This window comes from Erinaceus europaeus, chromosome 1 (assembly GCF_950295315.1).
Source record: "Erinaceus europaeus chromosome 1, mEriEur2.1, whole genome shotgun sequence".
Lineage (NCBI taxonomy): Eukaryota > Metazoa > Chordata > Mammalia > Eulipotyphla > Erinaceidae > Erinaceus > Erinaceus europaeus.
Genome location: NC_080162.1, coordinates 24,105,277 through 24,124,119, shown reverse-complemented (window position 1 = coordinate 24,124,119; position 18,843 = coordinate 24,105,277). Strand labels below are relative to the sequence as shown.

Genomic DNA, 18,843 nt, shown 5'->3' with positions numbered 1-18,843 from the left:
TGTTAATAATAATATTTACGCGGGCGTAGATAGCATAATGGTTATGCAAAGAGACTCATACCTGAGGCTCCGAGGTCTCAGGTTGAATTCCCCGCACAACCTTAACCTTAACCTAATAAAAGATAAAAAATAAAAATAAAATATTTACTATTATAGTAGATAACGAAACATGGCCTTGGGGGACTGGGACACCAACTCTTGCTAATCGTGCCCTCTCTGTTTTCAGCCAAGTCTGCTTAGATTCTGTGTTATTTCTCACAACAAGAAATCTCCCTTTGCTTCTGTACACCAACTGTCAGAAGTGATTTACTTGCTCAGGGTTGGACATCAGTAAGGTTTTTTTTAACTTTAAGACTACCCAAAATGTAGTGGGGGTGTTGTTGGACTCAAATACAGTTAGTAAAAGAGCCTTGGTTTCCTAAACTGGGTGACTGGGAGCTTCTCAGTAAATGGTGGTACATTGTTTGGCAGGGACTGTAGATTCCTCACTGCAGTGTGCTGGTGTAGTCATATTTTCACTGTATTAATAAGTATCTGGATCTAATTGTTGCGTGTGTATTTCTGGCACTTCCAAAAGAACTTAGGGGCCTCACTACTCAGGCTGACTTTTTCAGATAGACACATCAGATAGACACATTCAGATAGAGACATCACAATACCAAAGCTACCTTTAATACAGTTGGGGTCATGCTTGAACCAGGGTTGTGCACACAGCAAAGCAGTGTACTATCCAACTGAGGTATTTTGTCTGCCCCATTTTACTCCTTTTTGTTATTTATATATAGGCTGTATATATAAGGCTCAACTTTTTTTTTCCTTTTTTTTTAAAAAAAGATTTTATTTATTTATTGATGAGAAAGATAGGAGAGAGAAAGAACCAGACATCACTCTGGTACACGTGCTGCCGGGGATCTAACTCAAGACCTCATGCTTGAGACTCCTATGCTTTATCCATTGCACCACCTCCCAGACCACACTATAGGGCTCAATTTTTAATCAGTTTTTTTTTTTCTTTCTGGAATGCTGAGTAGTTTACAAATTAAACTTGTAGAATAAGACAGGAATGGAAGAGTGTAGTGGAAAATGCAACAATTAACTTAAAACAATTAGTAGATAGAGAAACCTAGCAGAAGGTCGGGTGGGTGATTTTTGCTTAGGATATACTATGAACTGATGCCCTACTTTGTCCTTTCAGGCAAACATAATGATTCATATAATGAAGAATTGTTGTGGGTGGTCTAGGAGGTGGTGCAATGGATAAAGCACTGGACTGTCAAGCTTGGGGTCTTGAGTTCAGTCCCCTGCAGCACATGTACCAGAGTGATGTCTGGTTCCTTCTTTCTCTCTCCTCCTGTCTTCCTCATTAATACATAAAATAATCTAAAAAAATATTATTTTGTGGTCTGGGAGGTGGCTCAGTGGATAAGGCACTGGACCCAGTCTTTTTGCTCTGGCATACCGTAGTGTGACTGGCTACGGAAGAAGGGCAAACGCTAGAAGAAGAAGTGTGGGGAATTTAACCTGGGGCTTTGGAGCCTCAGGCAGGAGAGACTCTTTGCATAACCATTGTACTATCTACCCTTCGCGCAGGCATTGGACTCTCAAACATGAGGTCCCGAGTTCAGTCCCTGGCAACACATGTACCAGAGTGATGTCTGGTTCTTTCTGTCTCCTGTCTTTCTCATTCATAAATAAATAAAATATTTTAAAGAGAATTTTTATAGAAATGAGCAGAGCATGGGGAAGATAGCATAATGGTTATGCAAAGACACTCTCATATCTCAGGCTTCAAAGTCCCAGGGTCAGTTCCCTGCACCATAAGCCAGAGCTGAGCTGTGCTCTGGTAAAAGTAAAAAATAACAATAATTAATAAATAATAAAAATAAAAAGAATTTTTATTTCTGATTAAACAGAGGGGTTCTGGGAGATACTTGGGAGGTAGAGTAGCTAGGACCTGGTTTCAGTCCTGGCCACTGCACTGGAATAGCACACAAGAAAAAGCTTCATTAGTGGTCAGGCAGTACTGCGGTCTATCCCCTCCTTATCTATCTTTAACTGCTGTCTGAAGAAATAAAGTAAAAGGGAGCTGGGCGGTAGTGCAGCGGGCTAAGTGCAGGTGGTGCAAAGCACAAGGACCCACAGAAGGATCCTGGTTCGAGCCCCCGGCTCCCCACCTGCAGAGGAGTCACTTCACAAGCTGTTCTACAGGTGTCTATCTTTTTCTCCCCCTCTCTGTCTTTCCCTCCTCTCTCCATTTTCTCTCTGTCCTATCTTAACAATGACAACATCAGTAACAACTACAATAAAACAAGGGCAACAAGAGGGAATATGTATAAGTAAATATAATATATAAGTAAAATATATAAGTAAAACATTAAAATAAAATTTATTATATAAGTAAATTAAAATTTAATTTATAAGTAAAACATTAAAAAAAAAAAGAAATAAAGTAAAAGACAAAAAAGGGACCAGGTGGTGGCTCACCTGGTTGAGCGCACATGTTACAATGTGCAAGGACCCAGGTTCGAGCCCCCAGCCCCCACCTGCAAGGGGAAAGCTTTGCGAGTGGTGAAGCAGTGCTGCAGGTGTCTCTCTCTCTCCCTCTCTACTACCCCATTCCCTTTTTATTTCTGGCTGTTTATACCCAATAAATAAATGAAGATTTAAAAAAGTAAGATGATCATTAATTTTCAGGATTTTATTGAAGTATTATTTGGAGAAAGTATCATGGAGATTCTGCGTCCACAGCTTATTAGGATTGATGGACGAATTTACAGGAAAAATCTCATTCAAGAAAAGACTTACCAACATGAAGAAGATGATGAAGACTTCTATCAAGGTAATCTTTTTTAAAAAAGTTTTAATTTATATAATTATTGGCTAGAGACAGAAATTGGGAGGGCAAAGGGAGATAGAGAGGAAGACCAAGAGACACCTGTAACTGCTTCACTACTTGGGAAGCTTTCCCTGGTGCAGGTGGGCACTAGGGGCTTCAACCTGGATCTTTGTGGGTTACAATGTACACTTAACCAGGTGCGCCACCGCCAAGCCCCCTATCGAGGGTAATCTTAGTTGTTCTGTGTTCAGAATAGAATGTAAAATATTCTCTGTACGGTAGAAGCAATACTTTGTTGTATTTTGATGTGTTCCTGAGTGAGCACTGAAATCTGACATGTTTGACTGCTCAGGGCACCATTTATGCTGCTGCCTAGAGGCTGGTGGGGTTTGGTTTGGCGAGGTATTCGCAGTTGCAGTCAACTAGTCATATTTTAGCTTGAATAAAGGCATAAAACATATTAAATAAACATTTTAGTAAACTAAATTGGTATTAACTTAATATTCTGTGATAAAATTAAGTTCTTCATGTGTGAGGTAAAAAAAAATATATATATATATATTATTAACTATTACCAGAATAAATTAAAAGAAGTGAAGTGTTTCATTTGGCCTCCATAATGGTAACTTATTTTATTGTTGATTGTCACTTTTCTCTAGTTTTTTTTTTTTTTTTTTTTTGGCAGTGATATACAGATAGTTCCATATGCACAGCTAACATAACTTTATTATTTTGCCTGGGTAATTTAAAGAAATAAATCAGTCAAGATGGATTATAAGTACTTAGGGTAATTAATTTGGGTTTGAATTTAATGCATAGTGCTTTGTAGGCTCTGCTGCCATTTCCTTTTGGCATATAGTTTTTTTCATTGAGTCCCAAATGTGGGGGCTAACCCTCCCCTCACTCCCTCTCTTTCTCACTGTTTGCCTTCAAACTCGGGTCTTTGAGCTTCTTGTTTCACCCTTCTTCCTCTGTGTCAGCTGTATAAAGTGTCTTCTCTCACTGTCACCTGTACTTCATTCACTGAAGTGCTTTTGTGCCTTAATATGAAACACTGTTGAGTTGTGTTTCCCTCCCCTTGCCACTCCCATCTGATTTTGTTTCATTCTTTTTATTTATGTATAGAGAGAGGGAGATAGAGAAAGGAGTGGAGAATCGCACCGCTCTACCATTTGTCCTGGGCCCCATGCCTGAATTGTGCTTTTTTTTTTTTTTTTAATTTCTCTCTTTTGATAGAGGGTAAGCGTCAGAGAAATAGAGAGGGAGAGAGAAACAGAAGGGGAGACACCGCAGCACCGCCTTCACCATCATGAATCTTCACCCCCTGCTGGTAGCTGCTTATTCGGACCCTGGTCCTTGCACATGACAATGTGGACACTCTACCACATGAATCACCACCTGGCCTCCAAATTATACATCGTGAGAGAATGAATTTTATGTAATGTAAAAAGGAGCCGGGCATTATATTTCCATAATAATAGTGAGACTATTTTTCACTGTCTTAGCTTTCTAGGATAAAAAAGACTACTAGTGTGGTCCGGGAGGTGTTGCAGTGGATAAAGCATCAGACTCTCAAGCATGAGGTCCTGAGTTCGATCCCCGGCAGCACATGTCCCAGAGTGTTGTCTGGTTCTTTCTCTCTCCTATCTTTCTCATAAATAAAAAAAATCTTTAAAAAATAAATCAGACATTTAAAAAATACATTTCCAAGGTTCCAAGACTGGAAGATTTTATGTAGTCATATAGCTTTTGCCCTTTATTTTTCTCCTAAGAGCAGGCTGGAAGGAGTGTCAGTGATCTATAGTGTAAAGTGTTGGCCTGTTCTTTGTGTTGTGTATTACTTTTTTTTTTTTTTTTTTTAAACCACTGACAATGGTTGACAACTGGAGGAACAGCAGTTCTGAGTGAGATGTTGTGATTTCTGTGCAGGCTTCATGGAATGTTCCGAAGAGCCCTGTGACACCTATGGGGTGGTGCAAACCCAGCAAGGGTTCCGGTGTACTGTGAAGGCTCCCAGTCTGCTCTACAAGTGAGTGAGATGTTAGCTGCTTGTGACTTCTAGGAAGTAGCAGGGAATTGACTCCTCTACTCAACTTCTACTGCAATTCTTGACTACCCTTGAGAACAAAGTTCAGTGTTTGACATCTTAGAATTTCTAAGGACTGATTGCAAATCAGTTTCATCACATTACAAACTCTGTTGATTTGTCTCTTAAATAGCTTTAGAATTTTTAGAATTACAGAAAGCTGTAGAATTATCTCTTTACTGCCACCCCCTGCTTTTTCTGTGGATTACTTCAAGCAGCTTACTTACTGATCTCTCCACTAATTCTCACTCTCCTCCCAATAACTTCTTCAAACTCAGCATGGGAATATCTCTTACTAGGGATTGAACCCAAGGCTTCACCCCCTCCTACTCCCCTACCCCTGCCTCAGTCATGGAAGGATCTTTTTTAAAGGCAAATGTGATGATTTGACTACCTCTGCTCAGAAATCTGGAAATCTGTCAGTATTCTTCTACTGAACATGGAATTCTATCATTCAAATAAAATAGACCAAAATGAAAATGACCAAAATCTTGGTCATGACTTACCCAACTTTGTTTTTCCCTCTTACTTTCTCTCCCCCCTCCTACCCCCCTTTAGCCATCATACTATCATATTACTCAGTTCTTCTTCTTCTTCTTTTTTTTTTTTTAAAAGAATTTATTTGTTTACTCATGAGAAAGATAGAAGGAGAGAAAGAACCAGACATCACTCTGGTACATGTGCTGCCAGGGATTGAACTCAGGACCTCATGGTTGAGAATCCAGTGCTTTATCCACTGTGCTACCTCCCAGACCACCATACTACTCAGTTCTGACTGAAGATCGTACTGGGGATTGAACCTGAGACCTCTGAACATGAACATCTGTTATGTTAATCACTGTGCTATCTTCTCAGTAACTTGGCATTTTCTTCTTTTTTCTCCTTCTCCTCCTCCTTCTCTGTCTTCTTCTCCTTCTTCTTCCTTCTCTTCCTCCTCTTTTTCTTCCTCCTCCTCCTCTTCTTCTTTTCCTATTAATTCACAGTACTCTTTCCATGTCTTTGCATTTGACTTTCTTCAGTTTTTGCTTATACCATGCCTCTTCCTACATTAGAATGTTGATACCTGCTGTTCTTTACCTTAAATCTCTCCTCTGCCTTACCTATATTCTTCTTTCAAAGGGAAACTCGACACCATCATCCCAGTCAATTATATTGATGACCTTACTGTGCATTCACAATAAATGTCCTTTACTTTTCCTTCATAGCATTTCTTTTTTAATGTTTTATTTATTTGTTATCTTTTTTTTAATTATCTTTACTTATTAGATAGAGACAACCAGAAATTGAGAGGGAAGGGCAAGATAACACCTGCTGCCCTACTTGATCGCTCATGAAGCTTTCCCCCTACAGGTGGCGACCAGGGTCTTGAACCTGAGTCCTCACGCATTGTAACACGTGTGCTCAATCAGGTGCCACCACCACCTGGCCCTTTTTGTAGCCTTGCTCAGTCATGTATTTATACTTATCTGTGTTCTATTTGATAGCTCCTCTACTGATGGGAAACTGAAAAAAAAAAAAAAACCCACTTAAAAAATACTTGTTTATTTATTCCATTTTGTTGCCCTTATTATAAAACCCACTTTTTAAAAAATATTCATTATCTTTATTTAACAACTGAACTTCTCCTTTATTGCTGCATCATAAGGTAGTTCTTTTGTTTAAAGACTCTCTGTACAGCCTTCCAGAGGGGCTACACCAGTTTGCATTCCCATCAGCAGTGGAATGGACCCCCCCCCTTTCTCCACAGCCTTGCCAGCACCACTCATCTCCTGTCGTGTTGATGTAGGCTGTTCTCCTAGGTGTGGGTGGAATCTCAGTGTAGTTTTGACTTGTACTTCTCTACTGATGAGTGAAGTGGAGCATTTCTTCATATGTCTGCGGGCCATGTGTATTTCTTCTTTAGGAAACTGCTGATTCAGTTCTTTGGTCCACTTTTTTATTGGGTTATTACTGGTATTTTTTTTTTTTCCTTTTACTGAGTTGTACCAGTTCCTTTATAGATGCTTGATATCAGTCACTTGTCTGATGTGTACATATCTTCTCCCATTTACTGGATTGCCTGGTTATTCTTGTGTAGTTTGCTTTAGATGTGCAGAAGCTCTTTATTTTGATATAGTACCGTTTATGTATTTTATATATTTTCATTGTACATGCCCATGGACTTGAGTCTCCAAATACATCTTTGATGTTAAGATAATGCATTGTTTCACCGATAATTTCTTCTAGATATTTTAGATTTTCTGGCCTGATATCCAGGTTTTTGGATCCATTTTGATCTGATCTTAGTGTGTGGTGTGAAATGATGCTTTAGTTTTATTTTGGCACATGTTATTGTCCAGTTGTTCCAGCACCATTTGTTGAAGTGGCTTTTTCTCCATTGAATGGTTCTGGACACTTTGTAAGATATTAGGTGACTCTATATGTTTGGGCTTATTTCTGGGCTCTCAGTTCTGTTCCGTTGATCCCAGTGTCCATTTTTTATTCCAGTACTATACTGTTTTGATAAGAGCTGCTTTGTAATATAGACTGAAGTTGGGGAGCATGATGCCTCTTTTTGTTCCCCCCTCAGAATTGCATGGAGATGCCTCTGAAAATCCCCCTGATGGAAAACTACTTGAAAGCAAAGCAGGATTGTGGGCGGAGGTAGATAGCATAGTGGTTACGCAAAGAGACTCCCATACCTGAGGCTCTGAAGTCCCAGGTACAACCCCATAAGCTAGAGCCAACCAGTAAAAAAAAAAAAAAAAAGCAGGATGTGTCTCTTAATTCTCAGTCTATCAAATATTGATTTTTTAAAATTGTCTTTATTTATTGGAAATCAAGAGTTTAAGGGGAGGTAGAGAGGGAGAGAGAGAGACACCTGCAACTCTGCTTTACCATTCACAAAGTTTTCCCCCTGCAGGTGGGGACCCAGGGCTTGAATCTGAGTCCTTGCACATGGTAACATGTGTGCTCAACCAGGTGCACCACCACCTGGCCCTTCATATTGATATGTTTTATTTAGGATGATCTTTAGGTTACTTTGTGTTTGTTTTAACCAGAGCATTGCTCAGTTCTAGTTTATGGTGGTGTGGGGAACTGAACCTGGGACTTTGGAGCCTCAGGCATGAAAATATTTTTGCATAACCATTATGCTATCTGCCCCCACCCTCTGGGATGATCTTTGTAAAGTACTTGAAGATTTTGTGGTCACTTCAGTTTGTGTTTGCTTATGTGATTGCTACTACTACTAGCGTTTGCCCTTCTTCTGTAGCCAGTCAACAGCGTCAGGTTGAGCCTGATGTAAAGTTTCCAGACCTCCTTTGAATCTGGAGAAGTAGCAGTTGTTGACTATGTGGGTCATAGTCTGTCTGGAGCCGCAGGGGCAGTTCGGGTCGTCTCTGGCTCCCCAGCGATGGGACATAGCGGCACACCGGCCATGGCCTGTTCGATAGCGATTGAGGAGGGCCCAATCATAACGTGCTAGGTCAAAGCCGGGTTGACGCTTGCAGGGGTCTGTGATGAGGTGTTTGTTCTTTACCTCAGCTGACTGCCAGCTCTGTTTCCAAGAGTCTGGAACAGAGAAGTTCAGTGTAGGCGTAGGGGACCAGATTGGGTGACGAGACGTCAAGCGTTGAACAGGGTGGGGCGAAGATATCCGCGTATATTGGCACGTCCGGTCGAGCGTAGACGTGGGAAATGAACTTAGATGATGCCGCATCCCGACGAATATCTGGCGGGGCGATGTTGCTAAGAACTGGCAGCCATGGGACCGGGGTGGAACGGATGGTTCCAGAAATTATCCTCATGGAGGAGTATAATTTGGAATCGACCAAGTGGACATGGGGGCTACGGAACCATACTGGGGCACAGGATTCTGCAGTGGAATAGCATAATGCCAGAGAGGATGATCGTAGTGTGGAAGCGCTCGCGCCCCATGAGGAGCTGGCCAGTCTTGCAATGATGTGATTCCTCGCGCCCACCTTTGCTGCAGTTTTTATGAGATGTTTGTGAAATGACAGGGTGCGATCGAGAGTAACACCAAGATAGACTGGCTGGGCTTCATGCCGGATTCTCGTATCGCCAAGCTGCACATTAAGCTCACGCGAGGCCGAGGCATGGTGTAGATGGAAAACAGATGATACCGTTTTTGCAGTGCTAGGGATTAGTCGCCATTTTTTACAGTCATCAGATATCAGAGACATGTCTTTCGTGAGTGTTTCCTCGAGGATGTCAAGCTTGGATGCCTGAGTTGCACAGCAGGTGTGATTGCTGGTAGCTGGCTAATGTGTCCGACATAGAGACAGAGAGACTGAGAAGGCAAGTGGAGAGGAAGGCCTGCGGCACTGGCCATTGTGCACGAAGCTCTCCCCCTATAGGTGGGAACTGGGAGCTTGAACCCAGATCCCTGCACACTGTAATAATACCCAAAAGATAGGCTGGTCTAGGAAGTCCATAAATTGCCACAAATTGTTTTTACATGTTGTATCAGTTAAATTAGTTCTATCTAAGTGCCTTTCTATGAGAATATGAATTCATATATCTGTGTTTCAACAGGCAAATATTTTTTGTTTTCATCAACCTTGAGAGTATTTTCAGCTGTTTAATAGGATGACATTCTTCTGGGGTATGGTCAAATGGGAGACCAGATATTATATCTTGATAGTTTACATTCCTCTCTGGGTCCAGTGACATTTTCTTGTAAAGAAACATAATTTTACTCAGAAGCATTTGAAGTCCTAAGGTTGAGCCCTGGCATTATATGTGCTGGTTCTCTCTTTGTTTTTCTCGCACTCTCAGTAAGAATTTTTTTAATTATTTATTTTCTTGTTTATTTATTTATTATTGGATAGAGACAGAAATTGAGAGGGGAGGGGGAGAAAGAAAGGGAAAGAGATGGAGAGGCACCTGCAGACCTTCTTCACCCCTCATGAAGCTCTCCCCCTGCAGGTGGGGGCCAGGGACTTGTGTGCACTTAACCAAATGCATCACTGCCTGGCTCTCTAATAAATATTTTTTAAAAATAACCCTTATTTGAGAAAGTCATTGCTTAGTTTCCTGATAAAATCAGTCTAATATCTTACTAAAAGTATGTATTGCCTACTAAGGTTTGTGAAAAATTCTTAGATGTCTAGCTTCATCGTCTTTTGGAATATATATATATATATATATATATTTTAAATCTTGCTTTCTTTTTAAAAATATTTATTCCCTTCTTGTTGCCCTTGTTTTCTTTACTGTTGTGGTTATTATTGTTGTTGTTACTGATAATGTCGTTGTTGGATAGGACAGAGAGAAATGGAGAGAGGAGGGGAAGACAGAGGGGGAGAGAAAGACAGACACCTGCAGACCTGCTTCACCGCCTGTGAAGTGACCCCCCTGCAGGTGGGGAGCCACTGCCTTGAACTGGGATCCTTGCACTTTGCACCACGTGTGCTGAATCCGCTGCGCTGCCACCCGACTCCCAGATTCTATATATTTTAAGTATTTCCTATGTGCAAGATGACTTGCATGCTAGGTTAGGTATTGATTCTGTTAAGCCCTAGCTAGTAGACAATATTTACTTGATTTCCCCCCCCCCCTTTTTTTTTTTTAAAAAAAAGTCTGCTTCTGGGGCCTTGCACATGCATGATGTGACCACTGAGCAGCCTCCTTGGATTTTTTTTTTTTCATTTTAGAGAGAGAGAAGAGAGAAAGAGAGGAGACAACAGTTGATGCTGTTGATGGTTTTCCCATGTGGTACCAGGTCTCAAACCCAGGGACTCACACGTGGTAGTGTGCGCTGTGCCAGGTGAGCTGTCTCCTGGCCCCTGTTAGATTTATTGCTTAGGAATCATTTCTTTTTAAAACAATTTACATCTATTTAGTTTTCTTCCTCTTTCTCCCCTCCCTCCCTTCCCCCCGCCCTCCACCACCCGCCCTTGTGAATCATTTCTATAGGCTTATTTGAGTCAAGGAAGACATTTAAAAATTTGGGCATTCTTATGTCCCCCAAATAACCTACCAGATCATACCAAATGCTCACTGCTTTCAGTGAGCAGGAGAAACTTGTAACAGTTGGTGATAGGCTTGTTCATTGGCCACATTCTAACTCACGGGAACCTGCTGGAAAGCCTGCACATTGATAATATCTAGGAAGACAAAGGCTCAGACTGGAGCCATGCGTAGTGGTTATGCAGTTATACCTGAGGCACAAAAAGTTCCAGGTTCAAACTCCAGTACCAAGGCTAGAGGCAATAGCATAATGGTTATGCAAAAGGCCTTTCTTGCCTGGGTAGCGGAGAGAGTGTAATGGTTACCCAAAGAGCCTCTCTCTTGCCTGTGGTTCCAGAGTACCAGGTTCAACCCCCCACACCACCATAAACCAGAGCTGGGCAGTACTTTGGTTAAAAAAAAAAAAGTCTTTTTTTAAAAAAAGCCTTTCATGCCTTAGACATCAAAAGTCCCAGGTTTAATCCCCAGAACCACCATAAACTAGAGCTGAGCAGTGCTGTTGGGAACAAACAAACAAAAAAACATAAATAGAAAAAGGATTGGGGGCCAGGAGGTAGTGCAGTGGGCTACGTGCACATGGTGCAAAGCACACAGACTGGATTAAGGATCCCTGTTCGAGCCCCCAGCTCCCCCCCTGCAGGGGGGGGGTCACTTCACTTGTGGTGAAGTAGGTCTTCAGATGTCTTTCTCTACCTCCTCTGTCTTCTCCTCCTCTCTTGATTTCTCTCTGTCCTATCCAACAACAACAGCAGTAACAACAACAATAATAATAACAACAAAGATCTACAATGGCAACAAAAATGGGAAAAAATGGCCTCCAGGAGTAGAGGATTCATAGTGCAGGCACTGAGTCCCAGTAATAACCCTGGAGGCAAAAAAAAAAAGAAAAAGGATTGACAGAGCTGGTATAATAGGAGCTCTAGCCCAGCACATAAAAATACATGGGAATTATGACATTCCAGTCCTTTTCTAAACATCTTATGCTTTTAAAACTCTTAACTACAATAGACTTTAGTGGAAACAGTTGTGTTCTTTTTCCACACATAAAAACAAATACAGTTTTAGACAGACTCATCCAGGTTCTATTGGGTGTTGTAATTGAAACCAGAAGCCGAAATAATAGAGGTAGGGCTTTCTTTTGCTCTTAACTTTATAATCCTGTGATGATCTCTTAGTGCTTTATAGACTCTGAAACTTCTCTCTCAGGACCCAGTAATTTCATTCCCTTTAACTCACAAAATGATTGTGGTTTCCAGAAGGTAACTTAGATTGTCAGCATGGTCGTAGGTTGAAGGGCCTGCAGAGTAGCTCATGTGGATAGTGTACCTACTTAGCCATGCTTGCGACCTAGGTTCGGGCCCAGCCTTCACCACACTGGAAGGAGCTTTAGTACTGTTGTGCCTCTCTCCTGGTCAGCCTAGTGTGTAAAAGCCCAAGAGGTAACCCAAGTGAAAAAGTCAATAAACTGAGTAGTCGGCCTAAGTGAGTAATGTAAATGAATCAAAGATGATTGACATGCATAACCATTATGCTATCTATCTACCCCCACCTGAAGCATTTTTTTTTCTTTTAAAGATTTTATTTATTTTATTAATGAGAAAGATAGGAGGAGAGAGAGAAAGAGCCAGACATCACTCTGGTACATGTGCTGCTGGGGATTGAACTCAGGACCTCATGCTTGAGAGCCTAGTTCTCCTGGACCACAAGCAATTTTTTTTTTTTTGTAAGAAATTATGTTTATCTACCTCTTATGTAAACAATAAAATTATTTATTATGGTATATTTTTACTTAATTCCCTTACATTAATTTTTTGCGTTACATTTTAGGCATATTGTTGGAAAGAGAGGTGACACCAGGAAGAAACTAGAAGTGGAAACCAAAACTTCGATTAGCATTCCTAAGCCTGGACAAGATGGAGAAATTGGTGAGACCCAATGTGTATGAATCGTATTTGTGATCACTTTTGTATGTGGGATAATACAACCAAGTAAGGGATTTAGTTCTTTACAGGATTTAAAGGTATGGATCTTTTAATGACATATCAGTATCAGCTTCTTTTTTTACTGTTTTTCTTGCCATGCAGGCTTTGTTATTGTTATTATCTTTATTTATTTATTGGATAGAGACAACCAGAAATAAAGAGGGAAAGGGGTGATAGAGAGGGAGAGAGACAGAGAGACATCTGCAGCACTGCTTCACCACTTGTGAAGCTCAAACCTGGGTCCTTGTGCATTGTAACATGTGCATTCAACCAGGGGTGCCACCACCCGGCCCCTCAGTATCAACTTCTCAAGTGAGGAATCTTACCATGACTTAGTACCCATATCTTATATTCTGGCCTGCACTAATGGAATAAAGCTCCCAAATTCCATTGTGTATTAAATTTCTGTTATGCTTTAGTATCTTGAAATGGAGTTTGTGAGTTGTTTTCAGTTAAAAATAGAGACAACCTATGAGATCAAAGCATTACAGCCTGTTTCTTTATCTAGTTTTTCTGATTATAAAGTGAATGCATACTTAAAAAAAGGAAGCTTAAGAAAACACACAAGGTATAAAGGCTCTCTTGAACTGTAGAGCTAATTCCTTAACTGTTGGTATGTCACCCTTTTTCTGTTCATATAGTAACAGTTAATAGCTTCTATTGCAGTGAAAATTATACAACATAGAGTTAATATGGAGACATTATTCATTTTAAGATAACTGGAGTTATTAGAAAACTTATCCAGAAAAGGATAGTAGGGGCTGGGTGTTGGTGTAGCTGGCTGAGTGCACACATTATTATGTGCAAGGACCCCGGTTCAAGTCTCTGGTCCGCACCTACAGTGGGGAAGCTTCATATGTAGTGAAGCAGTATCAAAATGCCTCTCTCTCTCCCTCACTCTGTCTCCCCCTTCCCTCTCAACTTCTCTCTATCTCTATTCAAAATAAATAAATAAAATATAGGGGCCAGGGGGTGGTTCACCTGGTTGAGCACATAGATTAGAATGCTCAAGGACCCAGGTTCAGGCCCCCAGTCCCCACCTGCAGAGGGGAAGCTTCACAAGTGGTGAAGCAGTACTGCAGCTGTCTCTCTGTCTCTCTCTCCCTATCTCCCCCTTCCTCTCAATTTCTGGGTGTCTCTATCCAATAAATAAAAGATAATTAAAATTTATTAAAAATATATAAAAGAAAAGAAAGGATAGGTAGGTTGGGAAGTCTTCATTTTGACTTACCATTGTATTTTAGTGTGGAAAAACAAGTGTATTAAATTATTTAAAATATAAGTTTATTGGAACTAATTGATATAGAAGAGAGGATAAACGCATTAGTATTGCTGGGTAACAATATATAAAGAAAAATCAAATGTATTGGTTACAGTAAATCGAGTTGTGATATGAAATCAAGGCATATGGGTATGGATTTCTTTCAGTTAGTCACTTTCTTTGATTTCTCCTAAATTAGCTTGACTAAGAAAGGAAAGAATCTTATAGGTTTTAATTTGTCTTCTAGGCAAGAATGTGGTTTAGTCTGTTTTGATGTATCAGGCAGTGGAATTTCAGAAGAAACTTTAAAAATGATGCTGTCAATGTAGCTAGGGAGATGATCTTTTGCAGCTTAGGTCAATGGCATTAATGGTTTTTGACAATGTATAATAAATTCCTAGTTGAAGATCTCAGACCCAACCCAGGCAAAACTGGTTCTCTCACATATTCGTAGTTGTAGATTAAGTCTGACTGTATCATACTTGCTTTTTAGTTATTGCTTGACTGACTTTTGAGGTTTTGCTTGTTTGTTTTGTTTTGTTTTTTGGAAAGCAGTTTGAGTACCTTTCAAATACTTTTTTTCCTTCAGTTTTCTCTGTTATGAAAACAAAAGTATCTTTTTAGCTGTATTTTCAGCCAAACTTCCTATTTAGTAAAAAATGAACAGATTTAACATTCTGAATCAAACTTTTACAGAAGTACAATATTCAGGATTTAAAATTTTTCTCTCTTTGCTCCCTTTTCTTTTTTTTTTTTTAATTTTTTATTTAAGAAAGAATTAATGAACAAAAACATAAGGTAGGAGGGGTACAACTCCACACAATTCCCACCACCCAATCTCCATAACCCACCCCCTCCCATGATAGCTTTCCCATTCTCTAGCCCTCTGGGAGCATGGACCCTTGGTCGTTGAGGGTTGCAGAAGGTAGAAAGTCTGACTTCTGTAATTGCTTCCCCGCTGAACATGGGCGTTGACTGGTGGGTCCATACTCCCAGTCTGCCTCTCTCTTTCCCTAGTAAGGTGTGTCTCTGGGGAGCTGAGCTCCAGGACACATTGGTGGGGTCTTCAATCCAGGGAAGCCTGGCCAGCATCCTGGTGCTCCCTTTTCTTTAAGCTTCTTGCCATAGTTTTGGTTTCTGGCAGAGGTAATTATAATTCTTTAAAAAATATTTTATTTTTTTAATTAGAGAGAAAGAGAGTGAGTGAGTGACTGGGACTGACAGACCAGCTCTGGTCTATGGTGGGCTGGGGATTGAACCTGGGACCTAAGAGCCTCAGGCATGAGAGCCTTTCGCATAACTATTATGCTGTCTCCCCAGCCCTATAATTTTTACTTTAATTTTGTCTCAATGCATGCTTGAACTCTCCCTAATCATTATTCTATAATACAAGTTTTGAATATTCCCTTAGTTCCATTCCTGGCACCACATATGCCAGAGTACTGCTCTGGCTTCTCTAGCTCTCTGTTTTTGTTTGTTTGTTTGTTTTAATTTCTTTATTGGGGAATTAATGTTTTACATTCGACAATAAATACAATAGTTTGTACATGCAGAACATTCCCCAGTTTCCATATAACAATACAACCCCCACTAGGTCCTTTATCATCCTTTTTGGACCTGTGTCCTCCCCCCCTCCCCCCACAAACCCCAAAGTCTTTTACTTTGGTGCAATACACCAGTTCCAGTGCAGGTTCTGTTTGTGTTTTCTCTTCTGATCTTGTTTTTCTTCTTTTTTTTTTTTTAAATAAAGTTTTTAAACAATTTTATTTGTTTATTCCCTTTTGTTGTTTTATTGTTGTAGTTATTATTGTTGTTGTCGTTGTTGGATAGGACAGAGAGAAATGGAGAGAGGAGGGGAAGAGAGAGGAGGAGAGAAAGATAGTCACCTGCAGACCTGCTTCACCGCCTGTGAAGCGACTCCCCTGCAGGTGGGGAGCCGGGGTTCGAACCGGGATCCTTATGTTGGTCCTTGTGCTTTGCGCCCCCTGCACTTAACCCGCTGTGCTACAGCCCGACTCCCCTGATCTTGTTTTCAACTTCTGCCTGAGAGTGAGATCATCCCATATTCATCCTTCTGTTTCTGACTTATTTCACTTAACATGAATTTTTCAAGGTCCATCCAAGATCGGCTGAAAACCGTGAAGTCACCATTTTAAATAGCTGAGTAGTATCCCATTGTGTATATATACCACAGCTTGCTCAGCCACTCATCTGTTGTTGGACACCTGGGTTGCTTCCAGGTTTTGACTATTAAAAATTGTGCTGCCAAGAACATATGTGTACACAGATCTTTTTGGGTGGGTGTGTTGGGTTCCTTAGGATATATCCCCAGGAGAGGAATTGCAGGATCATGGGGTAGGTCCATTTCTAGCCTTCTGAGAGTTTAACTAGAGCTCTGTTCAACTCTGGCTTATGCTGGTGTTGGGAATTGAACCTGGGACTTTGGAGTCTCAGGCATGAGAGTCAATTTACATTAACTATTATGCTATGTACCCTCTGGCTTCTAGCTCATGAAATAAAAACTAAAACAAAAACAATAACGGAGAGGGTGAGGTGGGGAGAGAGAGAGAAATTGAAGCAGCAGGCAGAGGCTGAGGTGGGGGAGAGAGAGAGAGGCAGCAGGCAGAGGCTGAGGTGGGGGAGAGAGAGAGAGAGAGGCAGCAGCAGTGCACACCACATAGAGCACATGTGCTGCCGTGTGCAAGGATTGGGGTTCAAATTTTGCTCTCAATCTGCGGTGGGGGGGAGGCTTTATAATTGATAAAGCAGTGCTACGCGGTGTTCTCTCTTTCCCTCTTCCTCTTCCGTCTCAGTTTCTGTTTTCTATCAAAAAAAGAAAGAAGAAGAAGAAAGAAAAAGATTGCCCAGAGTGATCGATTCCTTGCTCAGGTACCAAGCCCCGGGGATGACCCTGGTGGCAACTAAGAAAAAAAGAAAAAACAAAAAGTCTGTGAGTTCATCTGTGTTCAGGTCCTGGCTAACATGGGATACCTTGGCACCAGAGGGAGCTCCAGTGCTGTGGAGTCTATCCTTTTCTTTATCCAAAATAAAAGGAATGAAAATGGGCTGGGCAGTGGTATGCCTAGTTGAACACACATGCTACTGTATACAGGGACCTGGTTTGAGCCCACCTGCAGGGGGGACACTTCACAAGCAGTAAAGCAGGTCTGCAGGTGTCTTTCTCCCTCTCTATTGCCATCTCCCTCTCAATTTCTCTCTGTGCTATCCAATAAATTAGAAACAAAAAAAGAGAAAGAAAGAAAGAGAGAAAGAAAGAAAAAGAAAAAAACCCTTCTAGAAGTGATGGATTTGTAGTACAGGCACCCAGTCCCAGTGATAGACAGTAAAAGATAAAAAAAAAGGTTGAGGGCTTTCAGGTCTTGGTACATGTTGATGGAGGAGGAAATGGCCTGGAGGTGATTGTGTTTTACAGAAAACTGAGAAATTTTACATACATACTAATAATTGTATTTCTGTAAACCACTAATCCCCCAATAAAAATAAAAATCAACAAGCAAATAAACAAGAAAAAAATGAAAAAGCTGTGAAATCACATATATGACACTCCAGCACTGCCAAAATATAACCAAAAAGCCATTCTTATAGGAAATGTAATGTGCTTCACTGTAAAGTGTTAGGAAAAATAAGAGGTCTTTTTCCTTTGACATCCATAGTTGCCTGGTTTTTAAAGAACATCACAGATGTCACTATAACCATAGTTAGTTAGTACTTTACTTTTTTTTTTTTTTTAAACCAGAGCACAGCTCAGCTCTGACTTATGGTGGTGTGGGATTGAACCTGGGTCTTTGGAGCTTCAGGCATGAGAGTCTGTTTGCATAACCTTAATGCTATCTACCCCCTGCTCACTTTACTATTTTATATTATATTGAGAACTTTATCCTTTACTTTTAAAAAAAATAGTCTGTGAAATGGCAATTTCATTCATTGTTTATATCTTCTCTAATTTTTCTATTTTATTTATTTATGGGATAGACACAGAGAAATTGGGGGGAAAAAGGAGAGAGAAAGAGAGACACTGGGGCAGGGGTAGATAGCATAATGGTTATGCCAAGAGACTCTCATGCCTGAGGCTCCAAAGAAAAGAAAGAGAGACACTTGCAGCACTGACTGTCTCACTGTTCCCGAAGCTGTTACCCTGTAGGTGGGGACCAGGGACTTGAATCAGAGTCCTTGAAAACTGTAACATAGGTACTCTTCCAAGTATGCCATCACCTGGTCTCCAAATGCATAATCTGTAATAAATGAGGACTGACTACATCTTAATATATATAACATATTATAGAATATATAATAAACATGTTTTTTTTTTTTTTCCAGAGCACTGCTCAGCTCTGGCTTATAGTAATGTGTGGCATTGATCCTGAGGCTTTGGAGCCTCAGGCATGAGAGTCTCTTGGCATAACCATTATGCTATCTAGCCCACCACCTTTTCTTGGTTTCTATGTGGAACTAAGCCCATGTTTCTAAGTTGTGGAACCTAGAGGTTTCATATCTGCTTAGAAATTGTGTAATACCTAAACATTTTTTTGCAATGTTCTTCAATTTTCTGTGACTGAATAAAATTTCTCAGTGTGAAGATATCACATGTTGTTTACCCCTTTATCAGTTGATAGACATTTAGGTGGTTACTGCCTTTTGATTATTGCAAATAAAGCTGTTATGAGCATTTGCTTTCAGTAAAAAA

At 40.5% G+C, this 18,843-nt stretch overlaps 1 protein-coding gene across 5 annotated transcripts in view; it reads left to right on the top strand.

The window, feature by feature from the left end:
- Nucleotides 1–18,843, top strand: part of ASCC1 (activating signal cointegrator 1 complex subunit 1) — a 116,929-nt gene that overhangs the window by 523 nt on the left and 97,563 nt on the right. For all 5 annotated transcript variants that reach the window (XM_007539425.3, XM_060202135.1, XM_060202344.1 and 2 more), the window contains exons 2-4: nt 2,695–2,839; nt 4,766–4,865; nt 12,723–12,820. In XM_007539425.3, coding sequence (XP_007539487.1) covers nt 2,728–2,839; nt 4,766–4,865; nt 12,723–12,820 — 310 coding nt within the window. In that variant the 5' untranslated portion in view covers nt 2,695–2,727. The remainder of the gene's footprint in view (nt 1–2,694; nt 2,840–4,765; nt 4,866–12,722; nt 12,821–18,843) is intronic.